General features: G+C 41.2%; 1 protein-coding gene across 4 annotated transcripts in view; it reads right to left on the bottom strand.

Moving 5' to 3' along the window:
* plxnb1b (plexin b1b) overlaps positions 1-23,754 on the bottom strand; it is a 198,064-nt gene that overhangs the window by 79,080 nt on the left and 95,230 nt on the right. For 3 of the 4 annotated variants that reach the window (XM_062037858.1, XM_062037861.1, XM_062037860.1), the window contains 3 exons: positions 20,942-21,012; positions 15,019-16,186; positions 10,055-10,237 (listed from right to left, as the gene is read on the bottom strand). In XM_062037858.1, coding sequence (XP_061893842.1) covers positions 10,055-10,237; positions 15,019-16,176 — 1,341 coding nt within the window. In that variant the 5' untranslated portion in view covers positions 16,177-16,186; positions 20,942-21,012. Of the gene's footprint in view, positions 1-10,054; positions 10,238-15,018; positions 16,187-20,941; positions 21,014-23,754 lie in introns of all 4 variants that reach the window. The other variant, XM_062037859.1, reaches the window with a different exon arrangement.

Below are 23,754 nucleotides of genomic sequence, written 5' to 3'. Positions count from 1 at the left end.
TTGTTCATCCACTTTACACCTCATTACTCCAACTGCACCCACCCTCAGAGACAAAAAGCACCAAAAAACATGTCCCAAATAAAATAGGATGAAGGAGCCTAAATGCTATTTAAGTGGATTTACATTTTATGGAAGACGCTTTATGTTTATTTAGCCAAAATGGGACTATTCATTTTATTTGAATAATACGAAAATGTATATATTGCATGCAGTTTTTTCCCTAAAGCCATAATCACGGTGAACTCGCAAAGGAAGAGTGGAAGAAGTGTCAAAAGATGGAGCTAACTGTTTTAATGACATTCACACTTTACTTCAATCAATAACGGAGCAGCATCTCCTCATCCGGAAACAACAACAAGGCCATAAATGTGTCCCGTGAAAAAAACGTCCGACCGGAACTCTGTAGTAACTAAAGATCCTTGGGTGAATAATGTAAACTCACTACACCGGTTGGTTTTAGTGCTTTCATGGCAAGTTTACTGACAGATATAAGTAAGAACTTTACACTACTTTATATTAGAAATGGCAACAGCGGAGGATGAATGTCCCATAATAATAATAATAATACCTGGGATTTATATAGCGCTTTTCTAAGTACCCAAAGTCGCTTTACATGTTTTTCTGCACCCATCATTCATTCACACCTGGTGGTGGTAAGCTACTTTCATAGCCACAGCTGCCCTGGGGTAGACTGACGGAAGCGAGGCTGCCAGTTTGCGCCTACGGCCCCTCCGACCACCACATATTCATCATTCATTTCACCGGTGTGAGCGGCACCGGGGGCAAAGGGTGAAGTGCCCTGCCCAAGGACACAACGGCAGCGATTTTTTAGATGGTAAGAGGCGGGGAGCGAACCTGCAACCCTCAGGTTTCTGGCACGGTTGCTCTACCCACTACGCCACGCCGCCCCATAACAAGAAGATAGAGAAAAAGAAGAAGCTTATGCAGATCCCAAATACAGATCAGCAGGTAACAGAAGGTAAGAAAAGTTGCTTTTGCATAATATTGCAAAACAAAACACCAGATAATATGTCTTACCTTATGCACACACCATAATAATACTCCTATGTTGAAGCACAGTACACTCCATCAAGTGGTGTGGCTTCATAGCTTATCAAAGTCGTACTAAAACATTTTGATACATTTTGGAGCGCCGTGTGTAACGTTCTATATTTTCAATGGAACATATAAAATGTTGGTGTTGTTTACTTGAGTCATATTCCCATCATATAGCAGTCTACACATATCTCTTATGTTTGACTGCCATCTACTGGTCACACTTATCATTACACTATGTACCAAATAAAATAGCTTCGAGGTGGGTAAGCTCAATCAAACTTATTCCTTACATTAGGCGCACCGGGTTATAAGGCGCACTGTCGAGTTTTGATAATATTCGGTAATATTCTTGCAAAATAAAACCTCTGCCTTGTTTTAAATGAATATTTAGACCTACTACGCTACTGTATTTGAATGTTGGTCATTATGGTGGTAGTTGGAGAGCCAAGTGTTTTCTGAGGTGGTACTTGGTGAAAAAAGTTTGAGAACCATTGTGCTATAGGGGCTTCATGACTGACTGCAGCCTAGTAAGTATTGCAATACATCGCACTTCCAAGTTTGCGGTGACTATGTGGGTCTCATTTCAGGTCTCATGCTCTCATAATGTTCACTCATTTTGGAAAGTCTTAAACAGGTTCTTTTATGCTGCAGCTTGAAAATATTCCATTTATGATTATTAATTCCTACTTAGCGTAAATCAATTAACCACGGAAACAATAACAGAAAATAAACAAGGGTTTAGAATTGGATATGAGATTGTGTGCATAAAAAACACAACCAATAAAAATGCAGTTCTAGTGCATTTATAATTGGATATTAAAGGAACCCTAATATGCAAACATCTCCATGTGTATTTGGGATCCTGATAGAGTCCCGAGAATTTTAAATGAAACCATGGAAGAATGGCGGAGATATTTATAAAACAATCTTGCCTTCCATCATTCTTTCTCCAAATGAACCGTTTGGAATTTGCCACAATTTGTGACGTTTTTCCCAAGTGTGCATACTTGCCAACCCTCCCAATTTTCTCGGGAGACTCCCGAATTTCAGTGCCCCTCCCGAAAATATCCCGGGGCAACCTTTCTCCCGATTTCCACCCGGACAAAAATATTGGGGGTGTGCCTCTACAACCTGTCGCCGCGTCCGCTTTTCCTCCATACCAACGGCGTGCCTGCCCAGTCACATAATATATGCGGCTTTTACACACACATCAACAGCCATACAGGTCACACTGAGGGTGTCCGTATGAACAACTTTAACACTGTTACAAATATGCGCCACACTGTGAACCCACACCAAACAAGAATGACAAACACATTTCGGGAGAACATCCGCACCGTAACACAACATAAACACAACAGAACAAATACCCAGAACCCCTTGCAGCACTAACTCTTCCGGGATGCTACAATATACCCCCCCCCCCCCTCCAATCTCCCGAATTCGGAGGTCTCAAGGTTGGCAAATATGCAAGTGTGACATCAGCAAATTATCTATATAAATGGTATTAATTTACCAAAAGAGCTTTATGTGAGTCCAATATTGTAGTCGGACGCTGTAGCTCCTTCTTTCTTCCTATCCTCTTGTTGTGGGGCAGACTGGCTCGTACATGCACATGCATCCTCCACTGTTGTCATTTCTAATACAAAGTAGTGTATAGTTCCAAATCATATCGGTCAGTAGACAGATATGAACTTTTTTACTATCTACAATAACCATCACTAGTAAATATACTTGTTATGTTGTGTCTGCAATATCCATTAAAGTAATTACTTTCACAGCAACATCATCATGCACACTGTGCAGACAAATCCTGTCTTTTTGATCAAGCCTGACAAGGGCAGCTTTTAAAGGGTTAAAGAGAGGGCAGCGCTGCAGTCATACTGAATAAGCGTCTGTGTTTGACGCTGCTAACAAGAGTGCGGAGCTCTGTTTGCTGCTCCCAATGATGACTGGCTGGTGGTTAGCAGCCCCTGAGTGATGTAATGGTCATCTTAGCGGGTTAATGGCTGCTATTGTACTGCAGGGGACCTCAAGCATTGGTCACAAACGGACACAAAGAGCAAAGTGTCTGCAGGCTTGCTCCAAATTCATAAACGTCTGATGGTATCAAGTGACCACCAAAAGCGTTTGCTCAGTGTTCATCTGCATAAATTGGTGTAATTAATATATGTATATACATATATATATATATATATATATATATATATATATATATATATATATATATATATATATATATATATATATATATATATATATATATATATATATATATTAGGGCTGCAACTAACGATTAATTTGATAATCGATTAATATGTCGATTATTACTTCGATTAATCGATTAATAATCGGATAAAAGAGACAAACTACATTTCTATCCTTTCCAGTATTTTATTGAAAAAACTTAGCATACTGGCACCATGTTGTGGACATTGGGGGTGCAGCATACACCAATAATAACACAGAAATGTAACTCATCAGATCAGAACTGAATCTTGTACACGTTTCTGTTGTGAATAATAAAGGATTCATTTTAGGCTGCCTCTGAATAATAGCATGAAATATTCCAGCACCTTCATAACGTTTAGTTATACTAAAGCGTCACTCAAATCTAAATATATTTATATAGCTTTATCGGCCCGGCTACATTGATCCATTATGAAACCAACCTGAGATATTTCTGTCCGTTACGTTTATTTCCAAATTGGTAAGCGTGCGTTTTCTCTCTCAAAACGGAGTCAAATGTGCCGGAGACACATTATCAGCCCCGCGTTGCAACAAAGGCATAACTTTAACGTTACTCACAAAAAAGCTGAACTCATGAATGCTTGTTGCCACTATGGATTTAAAAAGTTACGTACTGTGAGTTCTTCCCTTCATCCATGGCTGCAACATGTTTCTTCTTCAGGTGCTCCTGAAGCAATGTTGTACTTCCGTGACATTTTGCAGGAAACGCTCTTCTTTGAAGTCTTTAAAGTGAAGTGTTCCCACACTTTTGACGACTTAGGTCGTACACTTTTCTCCATTGAAGCAATAACCTCAAGATGTTTCTCCGCTAAACTATCGCTAGTGTTTTCCTGCGCCATTTTTCGAATGTTTCCAGCAAAGGAGACGGCGTCGTCACGTGAGCTGCACATGACACATCATTGGCGAGCTTACGCCACCTCATGAGACGTAGCCTCACCGCCGCCCTGGCGCTGTTTTGTACTTATTTTAATTATTGTTTCTCAGCTGTTTGTAAATGTTGCAGTTTATAAATAAAGGTTTATAAAACAAAAAAAAACAACAACAAAAAAATAACCAGAAAAAAAGAAAGCCTCCGCGCATGCGCATAGTTCCAACGAATCGATGACTAAATTAATCGCCAACTATTTTGATATTCGATTTTAATCGATTTAATCGATTAGTTGTTGCAGCCCTAATATATATATATATATATATATATATATATATATATATATATATATATATATACAGTATGTATATACAGTATATATATACACATATATATTTACATATACATATATATATATATACAAATACACATATATATGTATACATACATACATATATATATATATATATACATATACAGTCGTGGTCAAAAGTTGACATACACTTGTAAAGAACATAATGTCATGGCTGTCTTCAGTTTCCAATCATTACTACAACTCTTATTTTTTTGTGATGTAGTGATTGGAGCACATACTTGTTGGTCACAAAAAACATTCATGAACTTTGGTTCTTTTATGAATTTTTTTATGGGTCTACTGAAAATGTGAGCAAATGTGCTGGGTCAAAAGTATACATACAGCAATGTTAATATTTGCTTACATGTCCCTTGGCAAGTTTACCTGCAATAAGGCGCTTTTGGTAGCCATCCACAAGCTTCTGGCAAGATTCTGGTTGAACTTTTGACCACTCCTCTTGACAAAATTGGTGCAGTTCAGCTAATTTAGTTGGTTTTCTGACATGGACTTGTTTCTTCAGCATTGTCCACACGTTTAAGTCAAGACTTTGGGAAGGCCATTCTAAAACCTTAATTCTAGCCTGATTTAGCCATTCCTTTTCCACTTTTGACGTGTGTTTGGGGTCATTGTCCTGTTGGAACACCCAACTGCGCCCAAGACCCAACCTCCAGGCTGATGATTTTAGCTTGTCCTGAAGAATTTGGAGGTAATCCTCCTTTTTCATTGTCCCATTTAAAGCACCAGTTCCATTGGCAGCAAAACAGGCCCAGAGCATAATACTACCACCACCGTGCTTGACGGTAGGAATGGTGCTCTTGGGATTAAAGGCCTCACCTTTTCTCCTCCAAACATATTGCTGGGTATTGTGGCCAAACAGCTCAATTTTTGCTTCATCTGACCACAGAACTTTCCTCCAGAAGGTCTTATCTTTGTCCATGTTTTGGGTTTTGCATTGTCAGTGGTTAATTTGGTCTTAAAATAATGTTGACAATAATATGGTTTATCGGCAATAATTTGTAGGTCATTATATAGTCTAGCAAAATGTGTAGGCCCATGCCTACCAACCATTGTTTTCTGTTTGACTTATTTGACTTGATTAAACCTTTTATACAACTTTTATACACACTAAAAAATAAAAAAAAGTATGTACTATAATTTATGCTGATATCATATCAGAGTAATACTCCAATATCATTAACATATGAGAAGTAGAACAGCAATACACCCCTAACCTAAAGTAAACACAGAGTAGTCCTTGAACCACTTGTAATAAAGACTTGGCACTTCTAAAAGCTCACATTACTACTAACACTAAGGAATAAGAGTATGAATACACTGAGAAAGAAATAGTTGCCTTCAAAATAAGTAATTGTGGTTGCCAAGTGCTTTATATGGGGTTCAGTTGGTTCATCCTTTCTTTTTTTGGAATGCTGCTTATGGCACAGCGGTGCGACTAGACAAGCTGCGCTTCTTTTGCCCACTTTTGATGATCACTTGAGAACAAATGTGAACTTGTGAAGTTTTAACTGGGAATCATTTAAAATTGATTGATTGTAATTGGCAGCTATGGTTTGGAATACACAAGCTTGACTCCTTACCTAAAAGCGCCATTCATCTACTTCTCTCTCTCTCAGTAGTGATGACCTAATGGCTTTTTTCACCAATAAAATCAGAGACTAACTAAAGCTTCTACTTCTGTCAGTCAATGTGATTCATTCCTCAAGCGTGGGTCATTTACTTAGATGAAGTAGTCATTACTGATGCATACTTAGACTCTTTGTCCAATGAATCGTTCTCATTCATCCACTACAATTCTTTATTCATTAGATCCAATCACTACTTGCTTGCTTAAGGATGCTCTAGCCCTAGTTTGCACATTTGTACTCAATATGATCAATATTTCTTTCGAGCCATGGACCACAGTCCTTTAAAGTGGCTGTCATCAAACTTCTTCAAAAAGCTCATCTTGAGTCAATGCCTTAGCTAATTACAGAGCCATGTCCAATATGCAGTTTTTGTCCCAAAACCGAGAGAAAGCACTTACCAAGCAGTGACACGACTTCTTACCCAACACAACTTTCCTTTAGGCTTTAGAATGCATCAAAGCACAGACTTCGCACTCATTAAAGTTATTGACAAAATCTTTGTCGAGTCAAACGAAGGTCTTGTTTCTGTACTGGTCCTGTTAGATCTTAGTGCAGTGATCTAATGGAGATATTTCAACACATTACTGGCATTAAACTACCAGTATTATGGAAAAACTCCATATTGAAGCTACTATCATATATACAAAACCCAAAACCAGTGAAGTTGGCACGTTGTGTAAATGGTAAATAAAAACAGAATACAATGATTTGCAAATCCTTTTCAACTTATATTCAATTGAATAGACTGCAAAGACAAGATATTTAATGTTCCAACTGGTAAACTTTGTTATTTTTTGCAAATATTAGCTCATTTGGAATTTGATGCCTGCAACCTGTTTCAAAAAAGCTGGCACAAGTGGCAAAAAAGATTGAGAAAGTTGAGGAATGCTCATCAAACACTTATTTGGAACATCCCACAGTTGAACAGGCTAATTGGGAACAGGTGGGTGCCATGATTGGGTATAAAAGCAGCTTCCATGAAATGCTCAGTCATTCACAAACAAGGATGGGGCGAGGGTCACCACTTTGTCAACAAATGCGTGAGCAAATTGTGGAACAGTGTAAGAACAACATTTCTCAACCAGCTATTGCAAGGAATTTAGGGATTTCACCTTCTACGGTCAATGCCCGTGACCTTCGATCACTCAGGCGGTACTGCATCAAAAAGCGACTTTAGTGTGTAAAGGATATAATCACATGGCCTCAGGAACACTTCAGAAACCCACTGTCAGTAACTGCAGTTTGTCGCTACATCTGTAAGTGCAAGTTAAAACTCTACTATGCAAAGCGAAAGCCATTTATCAACAACACCCAGAAACGCCGCCGGCTTCGCTGGGCCCGAGCTCATCTAAGATGGACAGATGCAAAATGGGAAAGTGTTCTGTGGTTTGCATGTCCACATTTGAAAGTGTTTTTGGAAACTGTGGACATCGTGTCCTCCGAACCAAAGAGGAAAATAACTATCCGCATTGTTCTAGGCGCAACGTTCAAAAGCCAGCATCTGTGATGGTATGGGGGTGTATTAGTGCCCAAGACATGGGTAACTTACCGTATTTTCCGCACCATAAGCCGCCCCGTGTTGTAAGCCGCACCTTCAATGAATGGCATATTTCAAAACTTTGTTTACCTATTAGCCGCCCCGTGTTATTAGCCGCACCTACGCTACGCTAAAGGGAATGTCGTCAAAACAGTCAGATAGGTCAGTCAAACTTGAATAATATATTACAAACCAGCGTTCTAACAACTCTGTTCACTCCCAAAATGTAATGTGCAAATGTGCAATCACAAAAATAGTAACACTCAAAATAGTGCAGAGCAATAGCAACATCAATAACTCAACGTTGCTCATACGTTAATGTCACACAACACACAAAATAAACATTTAAAGCTCACTTTCTGAAGTTATTACTCATCCACAAATCCCTCGAATTATTCTTCTTCGGTGTGCTTCACTTGTTTTTTGACACCATCTGTGATGTGGACGTGCATGCAGTCGTAGATCAACAGGAACGGAGCTGCGTGAAAAAAGTCACCAGGTCTCTTTGCTCATCTTTTCTTCATCCATCCATCCCTTCGAGGTAGCTTTTATGATGACGCCGGCTGGAAAGTTCTCTTTTGGCAAGGTCTTCCTTTTGAATATCACCGTGGGTGGAAGTTTCTGGCCGTTAGCATGGCAAGCTAGAACCACAGTAGGACGACTTCTCATTCCCTGTGGTGCGAATATTCACCGTACGTGTTCCCGTTGTATCCACAGTGCGGTTCACATGAATATCAAAAGTCAGTGGAACCTTGTACGCGTGTCTCTTAGTAGGAGACATTTTGTGGTCTTTACAGAAACACACAAATGAAATGAAATGTAATATTCGCGCGCTTCTTCTTCTTCGGGGGCGGGTGCTCACCTTGGCGGTTGCTTACCGTAGAAGAAGAAGCGCTTCCTCTTCTACGGGGAACAAAGATGTCGGCTGTTTACCGTAGTTGCGAGACCTAAACTTTATGAAAATAAATATTAATATTAATCCATATATAAGGCGCACCGGGTTATTAGCCGCACTGTCAGCTTTTGAGAAAAATTGTGGTTTTTAGGTGCGGCTTATGGTGCGGAAAATACGGTACACATCTGTGAAGGCACCATAAATGCTGAAAGGTACATACAGCTTTTGGAGCAACATATGTTGCCATCCAAGCAACGTTATCATGGACGCCCCTGCTTATTTTAAGCAAGACAATGCCAAGCCACGTGTTACAACAGCGTGGCTTCATAGTAAAAGAGTGCGGGTACTAGACTGGCCTGCCTGTAGTCCAGACCTGTCACCTGTTGAAAATGTGTGGCACATTATGAAGCCTAAAATAGCACAATGGAGACCCCCAGACTTTTGAACAACTTAAGCTGTACATCAAGCAAGAATGGCAAATAATTCCACCTGAAAAGCTTCAAAAATGTGTCTCCTCAGTTCCCAAACGTTTACTGAGTGTTGTTAAAAGGAAAGGCCATGTAACACAGTGGTAAAAATGCCCCTGTGACAACTTTTTTGCAATGTGTTGCTGCCATTAAATTCTACGTTAATGATTATTTGCCAAAAAAAATGTAGTTTCTCGGTTGGAACATTAAATATCTCGTCTGTGCAGTCTATTTAATTGAATGTAAGTTGAAAAGGATTTGCAAATCATTGTATTCTGTTTTTATTTACCATTTTACAAAAGGTGCCAACTTCACTGGTTTTGGGTTTTGTATATACAGTATGTGTTCATGATATTTTGTAATTTATAGAATTGTATTTCTGGTATATTTGTTTTGATTAATTAATTATTCAGTGTAGTATTTATTTTTTATTCATTAATTAAATATGAATGAAATTGTTAATTGGAGACTGTAAATTGTCCATAGGCGTGAACGCGAGTGGGAATGTTTGTCTACATGTGATTGGCTGCTGACCAGTCTAGGCCAAGGGTAGAACCCCGCTTCTCGCCCCAAGTCAGCTGAAATAGGCTGCATCTTACCGCACGTAAAGAAAAGGATGGATGAATTCCCAGTCCCAGTGCTTCTGCCTATTTTAGGAGTGAATGTGCAACCTTTCAACCGGTCTACAACCTGAGCCAAAATGTTCTGGGAGATTATTTCTGGAGGAAGTTCAGCCTGAAAGCTTCTGCTCGCACGCACGAAACAGACCTAATTTGAAACTTCACTAACTGGCTGACAGGACAAGATGGAGTGGTTAGCACAGAAAGGGGAATAAAGGAAAGTCTGGTGGCCACAATGATAATAAATGGATTTAAATTAGAATGAACGCATACCAGTGAACAACACAAGGCCAGGATATGCATACAGTACATACATGAATATATATACATACATTCATGCAATATGTCAACATTTACCTTGTGCAGGTTTCCCTTGGAGTCTCCCAAGAATGCGATGGTATGTTCCGCCCTCACGCTAACCGCAACAGCTGTGAGTCGGGCAGACGGGCTGTCCAGTATGGTTTCAGCTTCCACGGCGATCCGGCTCGCCATGGGGCTGGGTGTGTGATCGGAGCCACAGGGGTAAGCATCCAGGGTGTTCTGTCAGACAGGATAGAGCGCAGGGGCATCAATGGAAGATGATATGCATCTATTCTGGAGTCTTATGTCACTGTCTTTACGCCAATACTGATATAGATAACTTCCGGCTTCTCAAGACTGATGACCTATATATATATATATATATATATATATATATATATATATATATATATATATATATATATATATATATATATATATATATATATATATATATATATATATATATATATACATATATATATATATATATATATATATATATATATATATATATATATATATACATATATATATATATTTTTTTTATTAGGGTTGTACAGTATACCAGTATTAGTATAGTACCGCGATACTAATGAATCATATTCTGTACTATACCGCCTCTGAAAAGTACCAGTCCACCACCCCCCTGGTCGTCACGTTGTGACATTGCTGGTTTACGAGCAGAGGAGCATGTTCGGCAGCGCACAATCACGGAGTACTAACAAACAGACACAGTGTGTAGACAGAAAAGGGATAACGGACGCATTTTGGCTTACAAACTAACGATAAAGGTGAAGTTATAACACTGAAATGCCCTCAGGAAGAAGTGCTTTAAGACATGGCTAGCTAGCTAGCGGCTGACGTCCATCCGCCATTTTAGCGACTTCTGAATCACTAATCCTGGTCTCCATGGCGACAAATAAAGTAAGTTTCTTACAAGTATCATCCCTGCAGGACGAAAAATAGCTAAACATGCTTCACTACACACCATAGCTCACCAGCGTCAAAATGTAAACAAACGCCATTGGTGGATCTATACCTGACATCCACTGTAATGATATCAAGTACAGGCACGTATCTAGTCGATACTACTATGATCACGTCGATATTTTTTGGCATCACAACATCTTCTTTTGTTTTTTTTTAATTTATGTTATATCTATAAACTCAGTAAATATGTCCCTGGACACATGAGGACTTTGAATATGACCAATGTATGATCCTGTAACGACTTGGTATCGGATCGATACCCAAATTTGTGGTATCATCCAAAACTAATGTAAAGTATCCAAACAACAGAAGAATAAGTGATTATTACATTTTAACAGAAGTGTAGTTAGAACATGTTAAAACAGAAAATAAGCAGATATTAACAGTAAATGAACAAGTTGATTAATAATTAATTTTCTACCACTCGTCCTTAATGTTGACAAAATAATAGAATGATAAATGACACAATATGTTGCTGCATATGTCAGTAGACTAATTGGGAGTCTTTGTTTGCTTACTTACTACTAAAAGACAAGTTGTCTTGTATGTTCACTATTTTATTTAAGGACAAAATTGCAATAGGAAACATATATTAATGTACCCTAAGATTTTTTGTTAAAATAAAGTCAATAATGCCATTTTTTGTGGTCCCCTTTATTTAGAAAAATATCGAAAAGTACCGAAAAGTATCGAAATAATATTAGTACCGGTACCAAAATATTGGTATCGGGACAACACTAATATATGTAATTTTCTAAAGGTAGATTAATGTGTAGTTAGTACACACCATTCTTATTTCGTATTTCATGTAGCTGATAAGGTTAGTTATATGTGTTGAAGTGTTGAGGACTTTGAATATGACCAATGTATGATCCTGTAACTACTTGGTATCGGATCGATACCCAAATTTGTGGTATCATCCAAAACTAATGTAAAGTATCCAAACAACAGAAGAATAAGTGATTATTACATTTGAACAGAAGTGTAGATAGAACATGTTAAAACAGAAAGTAAGCAGATATTAACAGTAAATGAACAAGTAGATTAATAATTCATTTTGTACCACTTGTCCTTAATAATGTTGACAAAATAATAGAATGATAAATGACACAATATGTTACTGCATATGTCAGCAGACTAATTCGGAGTCTTTGTTTGCTTACTTACTACTAAAAGACAAGTTGTCTTGTATGTTCACTATTTTATTTAACGACAAAATTGCAATAAGAAACATATGTTTAATGTACCGTAAGATTTTTTGTTAAAATAAAGTCAATAATGCAATTTTTTGTGGTCCCCTTTATTTAGAAAAATATCGAAAAGTACCGAAAAGTATCGAAATACATTTTGGTACCGGTACTGGTACCAAAATATTGGTATTGGGACAACACTAGTGCCGTATTGATTCAAATGTGAAAGATACCCATTCAAAACACTTAGGAATAAGTGGGCTAACAATAGTGCCAAGGAGAAGTCAGCGCTTGAAAACCCCCTTCTGTGGTTGAAGTCAACTGTTTGAGAACACTCGACTTTCCTGGTGAAAGACGTAAAGAAAGACCAGAGGATAAAATGCAAGCAATGTGCTGCCATTGATCAGTAGAGATGAGGAACATGACTACAAACTGGAACTATTAATTCAGTTAACAATTGTTTATCACAGTTTATTGGTTAAGTTAAGAAAGTTAAAGTACCAATGATTGTCACACACACACTAGGTGTGGCGAGATTATCCTCTGCATTTGACCCATCCCCTTGTTCCACACCCTGGGAGGTGAGGGGAGCAGTGAGCAGCAGCGGTGGCCGCGCCCGGGAATCATAAGGGTGTGATTGTTATAAATTCTGTGACGTAGGAATTATTCATTATAAATTGAATATGTTCAATGCTAGTGGAGCGTCTCAATCCGCTGTTGATATTAGAAATTGGTCAGATATCGGCTTGCATGTAAAACGTCCAATACAAACAGTCTTGTGGCGTGTTTACTTGGACAGACAGTTGACATCGAAATGTCCTCCAACAAGCACACTAATTTGGTATTTTCTTTCAAAGATTTCAGTGTGTGTCCAAGTACTTTTTGAGCACATTCAACAACACCCCGATATTAATAACTTTTGTCATGTCAAACATGATATGAAATTGTCATATCGCTACAATCCCAGCTGTACATAAATATAAAGTGCAGTACATCTGGTCCTCCTGTACTTTTGCAATTGTTACAAAAAAGGTCAGATATTGTTGATATTTCCCATAATCTTGTCTGGTTTATCTGTCCTTGCCAGGTCTTGTGCACGTCAGCCGCTCTTTAGTTGCAAAGTACAATGCTCAGCATGTAGCCTTTCTGCGCCACTTTGTCTCGTCCAGCTTATCAGTGCAGTCAGTAGACTCAGTATTGTTGTTCCTCATCGGTGTGTCAAGGTAACACACACTCACACACCACTTCCAATGTCCACACAGGGTCTGTCTAATTCAGACCCACTACAGTGGTGATAATGACACAGTTACATTTGATTTGGGGGCAACTATCCTGCACTGACACAACAACTTGTAGGATTTACCCTAGTTTTCCAACCAAAAGGCGCACTTAAAATCCTTTCATTTTCTCAAAAATCTTGGTGCGCCTTATAACCCGGTGCGCCTAATGCACAGAATGCATGGGGAAATGTCATGGTTTCTGCTAAAATAAGGGAAGCTAAACAGTGTTTGTTGGTCAATTTTTCGGTCATGCTTTTTCTTTTCTTTTCTTTTTCTGTGTAAATGTGTATGATTGTTATATATGTATAATTTGTACTCTTGGACTGGTCACACGAAATGGTTGATGGTTGATTATATGACCGAAATAAACTTATTTCATTCAATTACCATACGGCAGGGGTGACAAAGTCAAGGCCCGTGGGACAGATCTGGCCCAGCGAATGAATGATCTATGGGCCGGGATGATATTTGATTAGTATTAGAAGTGGCCAGTACTCCATCAGTGTTGGCGCTAGGAATTTTCAAAATGGGGTCCCAGGGACCCCATCAAGTCCTAAACATTTTTGGGGTCCCACTTTTTTGTAACCGTTGTGAAAACAAATAATAAATGTATGCATGATCCTGTTACATCTCACATTCTACATTGTGTTTTGGGAAAACATAAACGTTACTTTATTCATTAAAAAAATTGTACCAAAGAAAACACATTTTTATGCATATGTAAATGTATTCAGTTAGAAACATTCATTCACTTTCTTTTTTCCTTCATGGATCTAACTAAACCAGGAGTGTCAAACATATGGCCCGAGGGCCGGATCATGTTTTATTCGGCCCGCGGGATGAGTTTGCTAATTATGAAAATTAACCTGATATTTTTCAATGAAAGAAACTGCTGTTCTAAATGTGTCCACTGGATGTCGCAATAGCAATTATTTGATGTTAGTACATCAGTCGAGAAAAATGAGCAAACTACATAAATAACATCCTGTAATTTAATTTTTATATAAAAAACATTTCTTGATAGATTGAAAATTAACACCGATGGGTTGACTGATGAACATTATCCCATCATTTATTCAGAAAATATAAATAACGACAAATAAAGACAGAATACTATTATGTAAGTGTAAAAAAAACTAAACAACAACATTATGATTTGTACAATTTCAGAATGTGCTTGTTCTATTTTCAAACAAAGAAAACAATCTGAAGTTGTCTTAATTTTGAAGTTATCGTGCCGTGATTTTACCAGTACGGCCCACTTGGGAGTAGATTTTTCTCCGTGTGGCCCCCGATCTAAAATTAGTTTGACACCCCTGATCTAAACTTTACAGCTGCCGGTATTTTTTCTATATTTTTATTGTAATATTTTCAGAATGTGTTTGTTATATTTCTGGTCAAATTAAGACAAATCTGCAGTTGTCTTCATTTTTAGTTTTAATGCCATGATTTGAATAGTCCGGCCCGCGTGTGCACAGCTTTTCCTCCATGCGGCCCCTTAGCTAAAATGAGTTTGACACCCGTGTTTTATATCATATAGCATGTCATCGTTACTCACCTCTGGCAGGTTGACACAGTTGGACTTGACTTCGTATTCGATGTAGGCTACCTCCATTCCAGAGTCTCTGCCCATCTGTGTGTAACACAGGTCCCTAGTGGCGTTAATCCTGCGGTCCACATCGTCCAGGTTGAAGGTACACAGCGCAGAGTCCTCGCTGGGTCGAGTGGATGAAGCCAAACGAGTGGAAAAAACCCCAAGAACCACCTCAGAGCCTCCACCCGCTGTCCTGTCCTTTGAGAGCCCGAGCTGGACCGCTTGAAGGAGATTATAATTCTTCCCGGCCCGGGATCGGCACGTCAGGGGCACCTCCACGTAGGAGTAATAGGCTTGGTCGTCCAAACATACACGCGAGACGTACGTGCAGTACTCGCGCGACTGGGACTTCAGGTCTCGCCGGTAGAAGAAGAAGTACACATGATGGCGGTAGGCAAAGGATGCTACGAAATGGTGGTCGTATTCAGACAGGCGACCCGCCACAGCTAATTTTGCCGTTTCCTCGTAGGAAAAGACCGGATCCTGCTCCAGGTTTCTTGTGGAAATTGGCGGGTGGCTGCTCGTGTAGCCCCGCCCCACAAAAAGAAGCGGCTGCCTGCCGGGCTGCGACTGGACAATGAGCCCAACAGTACTAACGTTGGGGTGATTGGCCGCGACGTATTGGGTGTCCACCGGCTTCTCAGTGGAGAACAGCACCTTATCCACAGAATCCAGACTTCGTTTTTGGCAGATTCCTTGGTTTACACTGCCGCATGTGACCAGTTCCATGGAGTACGGGTCGACCAGTAAGAGCTTGTTGTGGTTGCTGGTGAGACTGGCCTGAGGGCAGTTACTCCTAGTAACCGGAGGCAGGCATTCCCGGCTGTCTCTGACAGGTCCGGTGGGATCCTGGAGTTCTGCTTGAAGGAATCGGTCCAACTGGAACAAGTTATCCCGAGCGCCCACATAGACTCGGCCCACACCGGGGTCAGGATGCAAGGCCAAGTGCTCAAATTCCGTATCATTCCGGGTGAAGGTGGGATAAAGGCGATAAGAGGGGTCTGTTCCTTGGACAACGTAACCGGACGTGGAGGTAAGCGGCCGGTCGACCGCTAACAGCACAATGGATAGCAGCAGTTGGACTGCGGTGGCTGGGAGACAACGTACCACCCACGGAGGCATGGCGGCAGATCTAACAGAAGGATGAGAAAAACAGTCTGTGAGACAGTCCATGCAGGATCTTAAAGGCCTACTGAAAGCCACTACTACGCAGTCTGATAGTTTATATATCAATGATGACATCTTAACATTGCAACACATGCCAATACGGCCGGGTTAACTTATAAAGTGACATTTTAAATTTCCCGCTAAACTTCCGGTTGAAAACGCCTTTGGATGATGACGTATGCGTGTGACGTCACGACGGCAACGGAAGTATTCGTACCCAATGTGTCACCGTACAAACTCCTCTGTTTTCATCGAACAATTCCACAGTATTCTGGACATCTGTGTTGGTGAATCTTTTGCGAATTTGTTTAATGGACAATGGAGACTGCAAATAAGAAAGTTGTAGGTGCGATCGGTGTATTAGCGGCGGACAACAGCAACACAGCCAGGAGGTTGTGTTGTGTTTGAGCTGGATAGCAGACGCACTACCGTGTGTACAGCTTTGGCTTCCAAACATTTGATCGCTTGCCCGTACGTGCGTGTCGCTATGTGCATGTCGCTATGTGCATGTCACGTACATAACTTTGGGGAAATATATGTTTCTTGCCGACTCTGATGGCGGCCGGGGTGTCGTCGAAAACTACAACGCCCGCCGCCGCTCCGTAGTTAGCTTCAATTGTTAAGCTTCGCCAAGCTGGAAATTATTAACCGTGTATTTACATGTTCACGGTTTAATAGTATTGTTGATCTTCTGTCTATCCTTCCAGTCAGGGTTTTTTAAATTTTGTTTCCATCTGTATTTGAGCCCGATGCTATGACGTTAGCTCCGTAGCTAAAGTGCGTCAACGATGTATTGTCGTGGAGATAAAAGTCACTGTGAATGTCCATTTCGCGTTCTCGACTCTCATTTTATCCGAGGTGGTTTAAAATACAAATCTGTGATCCACAATAGAAAAAGGAGAGTGTGTGGAATCCAATGAGCCAGCTTGTACCTAAGTTACGGTCAGAGCGAAAAAAGATACACCCTGCACTGCCTCTAGTCCTTCACTCTAACGTTCCTCATCCACGAATCTTTCATCCTCGCTCAAATTAATGGGGTAATCGTCGCTTTCTCGGTCCGAATCTCTCTCGCTGCATTGTAAACAATGGGGAATTGTGAGAAGTCCTTCCTCCTGTGACGTCACGCTACTTCCGGTACAGGCAAGGCTTTTTTTTAATCAGCGACCAAAAGTTGCGAACTTTATCGTCGTTGTTCTATACTAAATCCTTTCAGCAAAAATATGGCAATATCGCGAAATGATCAAGTATGTCACATAGAATGGATCTGCTATCCCCGTTTAAATTAAAAAAAAAAATCATTTCAGTCGGCCTTTGGAGTTCATATCCCAGCCGAGTCATACCAGAGACTATAAAAATGGGACCCATAACCTCCCTGCTTGGCACTCAGCAACAAAGGGTTGGAGTTGGGGGTTAAATCACCAAAATGATTCCCGGGCGCGGCGCCGCTGCTGCCCACTGCTCCCCAAGGGGATGGGACAAATGCAGAGGACAAATTTCGCCACATCTAGTGTGTGTGTGACAATCATTGCTACTTTAATCTTTAATCTTTAACGTTTTTTTTCTGTCGTCGTGATTGTCACGGCCTGGAATGCATACATTTCCCCGCAGATTTTTCAACAAGTTGCAGTTCTTTGAGGGTCATTTGTTTTTAGTAACACTGAACGAACTTTGGGTTATGACCGAAAGGACAAGATCACGGCGGAAATGAGTTTCCTCCGCCGGGTGGCGAGGCTCTCCCTTAGAGATAGGGTGAGAAGCTCTGTCATCCAGGAGGAGCTCAAAGTAAAGCCGCTGCTCCTCCACATCGAGAGGAGCCAGATGAGGTGGTTCGGACATCTGGTCAGGAGGCCACCCGAACGCCTCCCTAGGGAGGTGTTTAGGGCACGTCCGACCGGTAGGAGGCCACGGGGAAGACCCAGGACACGTTGGGAAGACGATGTCTCCCGGCTGGCCTGGGAACGCCTCGGGATCCCCCGGGAAGAGCTGGACGAAGTGGCTGGGGAGAGGGAAGTCTGGGCTTCCCTGCTTAGGCTGCTGCCCCCGCGACCCGACCTCGGATAAGCGGAAGAGGATGGATGGATGGATGGATGGATGGATGAATGAACAAACTTGTGATTTTCTGAATTTGCTATCAATGTTTTGATTGCTGACAACATGAACCTAAAAATGACGTATAAAAGGTAAAAGTCCTCAGTCCGCAACACGCTATTTTCATGCAGACTTTGAAGGAATGATCAAATGACAAAATGACAAAAACTATCAAATGACAGTTTTAAAGGCCTTTACCCACACTGTCTGTGCGGGGAAATGGACGACAGTTCTATAGATGACGTCACACCAAGAGGGGGCGACATATCCAGGAAAGGGGACGTTTCAAGTACAGTTTTACTGATTGCTCAAATTCTAATTGATACTGTGGGAAATATTAATTTTCAGTAGAGATGTCCGATAATATCGGACTGCCGATATTATCGGCCGATAAATGCTTTAAAATGTAATATCGGAAATTATCGGTGTCGGTTTCAAAAACGTAAATTTATGACTTTTTAAAACGCCGCTGTGTACACGGACGTAGGCAGAAGTACAGAGCGCCAATAAACCTTAAAGGCACATAATATCTACGGCTTTTTACACACACAAGTGAATGCAAAGCATACTTGGTCAACAGCCATACAGGTCACACTGAGGGTGGCCGTATAAACAACTTTAACACTGTTACAAATATGCGCCACACTGTGAACCCACACCAAACAAGAATGACAAACACATTTCGGGAGAACATCCGCACCGTAACACAACATAAACACAACAGAACAAATACCCAGAACCCCTTGCAGCACTAACTCTTCCGGGACGCTACAATATACACCCCCCGCTTCCCCTCCAACCTCATCCCCGTCCCCCCGAACCGCGCCCACCTCAACCTCCTCATGCTCTCTCAGGGAGAGCATGTCCCAAATTCCAAACTGCTGTTTTGAGGCATGTTAAAAAAATAATGCACTTTGTGACTTCAATAATAAATATGGCAGTGCCATGTTGGCATTTTTTTCCATAACTTGAGTTGATTTATTTTGGAAAACCTTGTTACATTGTTTAATGCATCCAGCGGGGCATCACAACAAAATTAGGCATAATAATGTGTTCATTCCACGACTGTATATATCGGTATCGGTTGATATCGGAATCGGTAATTGAGAGTTGGACAATATCGGAATATCGGATATCGGCAAGAAAGCCATTATCGGACATCTCTAATTTTCAGGAGCAAAAAATACATAAAGACAACTTGACAGTGCCATTTGGGTCATCTGGACACTGTGGGTCCTTTAACCACTAAAAAGGATTTCAACAAAAAATGGAAAACAAATACTGTATTGATGTTTTATTTGTTGTGTACCACACAGAAGTAGTTGCATGGTTTGTGGATATACAAAACCCAAAACCAGTGAAGTTGGCATGTTGTGTAAATGGTAAATAAAAACAGAATACAATGATTTGCAAATCCTTTTCAACTTATATTCAATTGAATACACTGCAAAGACAAGATATTTAATGTTCCAACAGAGAAACTTATTTTTTGTGTGCAAATAATCATTAACTTAGAATTTAATGGCAGCAACACATTGCAAAAAAGTTGTCACAGGGGCATTTTTACCACTGTGTTACATGGCCTTTCCTTTTAACAACACTCAGTAAAGGTTTGGGAACTGAGGAGACACATTTTTGAAGCTTCTCAGGTGGAATTATTTCCCATTTTTGCTTGATGTACAGCTTAAGTTGTTCAACAGTCCGGGGTCTCTGTTGTGGTATTTTAGGCTTCATAATGCGCCACACATTTTCAATGGGAGACAGGTGCGGACTACAGGCAGGCCAGTCTAGTACCCGCACTCTGATGTCGGTTTTTGATGCAGTACCACCTGAGGGATCGAAGGTTCGTAATATCATCGCTTACGTGCAGTGATTTCTCCAGATTCTCTGAACCTTTAGATGATATTACAAACCATAGATGGTGAAATCCGTAAATTCCTTGCAATAGCTGGTTGAGAAATGTTGTTCTTAAACTGTTGGACGATTTGCTCACGCATTTGTTGACAAAGTGGTGACCCTCGCCCCATCCTTGTTTGTGAATGACTGAGCATTTCATGGAAGCTGCTTTTATACCCAATCATGGCACCCACCTGTTCCCGATTAGCCTGTTCACCTGTGGGATGTTCCAAAAAAGTGTTTGATGAGCATTCCTCAACATTCTCAGTCTTTTTGCCACTTGTGCCAGCTTTTTTGAAACATGTTGCAGGCATCAAATTCCAAATGAGCTAATATTTGCAAAAAATAACCAAGTTTTCCAGTTCGAACGTTAAGTATCTTGTCTTTGCAGTCTATTCAATTGAATATAAGTTGAAAAGGATTAGCAAATCATTGTATTCTGTTTTTATTTACCATTTACACAACGTGCCAACTTCACTGGATTTGGGTTTTGTAGGTTGAATTGTATACAGTGGCATGATCGCCTTGAGGGTCTGATTACTTTTGTATTTATGGCCTAATCCCTGATTTTTTTAATCAGCGTCACATGAACATTTTGCCTGAAAGAAAGAAAAAATGTTCAAAGGTATTGAACTCCCCGTGAACCAGGAACCAGCTTTGTAAACTATGCAGACTACACCGAATCCTCTGTAAATGCACTTTTATTGGAGACCTAATGAGCATTTTGACAACTCACCATTTGTTTTCTGGAGTGTCTTACAGAGGCGGACCACCTCTTGACCTCTCAGCAGTTCTTGTGGACATAACCTGGAACACAAGAGGAAAGATGTCAGAGATGTCGTTTGAGGAGAATTCCAGATGACGTTCATCGGACGCCTCGCCCCGAAGTAACAGACTTGTCACTCAATCAATGCAATTGTTATTAGGGTAACCCTAACCCTAACCCTAACCCTCTATTGAAAGTCGTGGGAAAATTATTCCAAAGAAACTTCCTGTCAACAAATGTGTACTTCCTCTTTTGCATGTAAAAAAGCAGCCGGTAAAGTGGTGTCAATCCAAGAGGCTTTAAGCACTGCCAGTAAAAGATCTGCAGGCATTGCTAGGAGACAACATACAAAAGGCCTTTGGACTTGCACTCCCCCACATGAAAAAAAAGAACGTCTGAAAGATTTAGAAACAGAAAAGAAGCAGAGATGCTAACTCTGTAGTTCCATGTCCACTCGGTTGTCTTCCTCCACTCTTTCACATTCCAACACACGTCTGGCGAAGAAGCAAGATGATCGCTGATAACATTCAGGGAGATCTTCAGCCTGATGGAAAGTTGGAAGAGCTATGGAAAAAGGACCGCCTATGTTTCTACCAAAATAATATCAGAATCAGAAATACTTTAATAATCCCAGAGGGTGAATTAAGATTTTCAGCACAATCCCATTCAAGAGCAGACAAACATTACAGGGAGACAGAACAGGATCGCGGCAGGGTCTGCCAACTTCCGGCGCCCCTTACAAAAAAGGTGAGAAACCTGGAGGAGGAGGAAAAAAACCTCATAGCCATAGCACACATAAACATGTGTGTAAGAGGGTAACATCAAACATCTAAGAACACAAAGGACATTAAAGACATTAAAAGAGCAGAGCTGATGCAACCAGCCATTTCTACATAAAGCTACAAAAGTAAAACAACAACAAAAATAAAAACATATCCACTGTGGTGGCCTCCGCGGTGTTCCACGCCATCATCTGCTGGGGTGGGGGGAGCATGGCCAGAGACAGGAGCAGACCCAACAAAGCAACCAAGAGATCCGACTCTACCCTCCACCCAGTGTGCAGTCCGCATGGATGAGCGAGGATGCGTCTAAGGAGACCGAGGCATCCGATACCTGCTGATTCAGCCAAGACACTGTGAAGCTTGTCTGCTCTTCATCCGCATCTCCTCCAGTCTCTCCAAACGGACTCTGGTGTGGCAGAGACCCAGCAGCTGGTCTCCACGGCCAAAAGGCTCCCGGGAGGCAGATCCACAAGTCCACAAAAAAGCAGCGCAGAAGTCACCAAAGTGGCACCCCTTGTCACACAGTCCCAAAGGGTCCCAACCAAAAGGCCAAAAACACATGAAAACAAGAGGGAAACATCAGGAACACAAAAGGTACAAAAAAATATTTACTTTTACCATGAAGAAAAGATCCTCGGCCCGCGTACCAGTTCTGTTCCTATGACTGTGATGTACTGTAAGTTGACACTTAAAGGGGACCTAAATTGCAAAACCAACTTTTCTTTTTTGGCTGGGGACCCTTTGGGACTGTGTGACAAGGGGTGGCACTTTCGTGACTTCTGCGGTGCTTTTTTGTGCGGTGCTTCTGGATCTGCCTCCCAGGAGACTTTTGGCCATGGAGACCAGCTGCTGGGTCTCTGCCACACCAGAGTCCATTTGGAGAGACTGGAGGAGATGCGGATGAAGAGACAGGACTGCGGCGCTGGCGCTGAGCGCCGGGACGGACAATCTTCACAGTGTCTTGGCTGAATGAGCAGGTATCGGACACCTCGGTCTCCTTGGAAGTATCCTCGCTCGACCGGACACTGGCCGAGAGTGGAGTCGGCTCTCTCGGTTGCTTTGTTGGGTCTGCTCCTGTCTCTGGCCATGCTCCCCCCACCCCAGCAGACGATGGCTTGGAACACCACAGAGGCCACCACAATGTATATGTTTTTATAATTTTTTTGTAGCTGTATGTAGAAGTGGCTGGTTGCATCAGCTATGCTCTTGGCATAGTGGTTAGAGTGTCCGCCCTGAGATCGGTAGGTTGGAGTTCAAATCCCAGCCGAGTCATACCAAAGACTATAAAAATGGGACCCGTTTCCCTCCCTGCTTGGCACTCAGCATCAAGGGTTGGAGTTGGGGGTTAAATCACCAAAATGATTCCCGGGCGTGGCGCCGCTGCTGCCCACTGCTCCCCAAGGGGATGGGACAAATGCAGAGGACAAATTTCACCACATCTAGTGTGTGTGTGACAATCATTGGTACTTTAATCTTTAATCTTTTAATGTCTTTAATGTCCTCTGATGTTTGATGCTTCCCTCTTAAACACATGTTTATGTGTGCTATGGCTATGAGGTTATTTTTTCCCTTGGCGTCAGTCTGGACCCCCTCTCCAGGGGCCCAGGCTTGGACTGAATATTTTTTTCTCCCCCCCCAGCATTTACCGGTTTCTCACCTTTTTTGTAAGTGGCGCCGGAAGTTGTCAGATCTGTCAGCGATCCTGTTCAGTCTCCCTGTAATGTTTGATCCTGTTCTGTTTCCCTGTCATTTTGATCCTGTTCTGTCTCCCTGTAATGTTTGATCCTGTTCTGTCTCCCTGTCATTTTGATCCGGTTCTGTCTCCCTGTAATGTTTGTCTGCTCTTGAATTGGATTGTGCTGAAAATCTTAATTTCCCCCTCAGGGATTGATAAAGTATTTGTGATTCTGATTCTTACCTATTGCTACCTGCTGTTGTGTATCTGGGATCTGCATAAGTCCCGAAAGGACTGGCGCAACAATCCTGCCTGCTTGAGCAATT

Source organism: Entelurus aequoreus, linkage group LG26, assembly GCF_033978785.1.
Source record: "Entelurus aequoreus isolate RoL-2023_Sb linkage group LG26, RoL_Eaeq_v1.1, whole genome shotgun sequence".
NCBI classification, from domain to species: domain Eukaryota; kingdom Metazoa; phylum Chordata; class Actinopteri; order Syngnathiformes; family Syngnathidae; genus Entelurus; species Entelurus aequoreus.
Note: the sequence above shows the minus strand (reverse complement) of the source record. Positions and strands in the feature narration are given on the sequence as shown.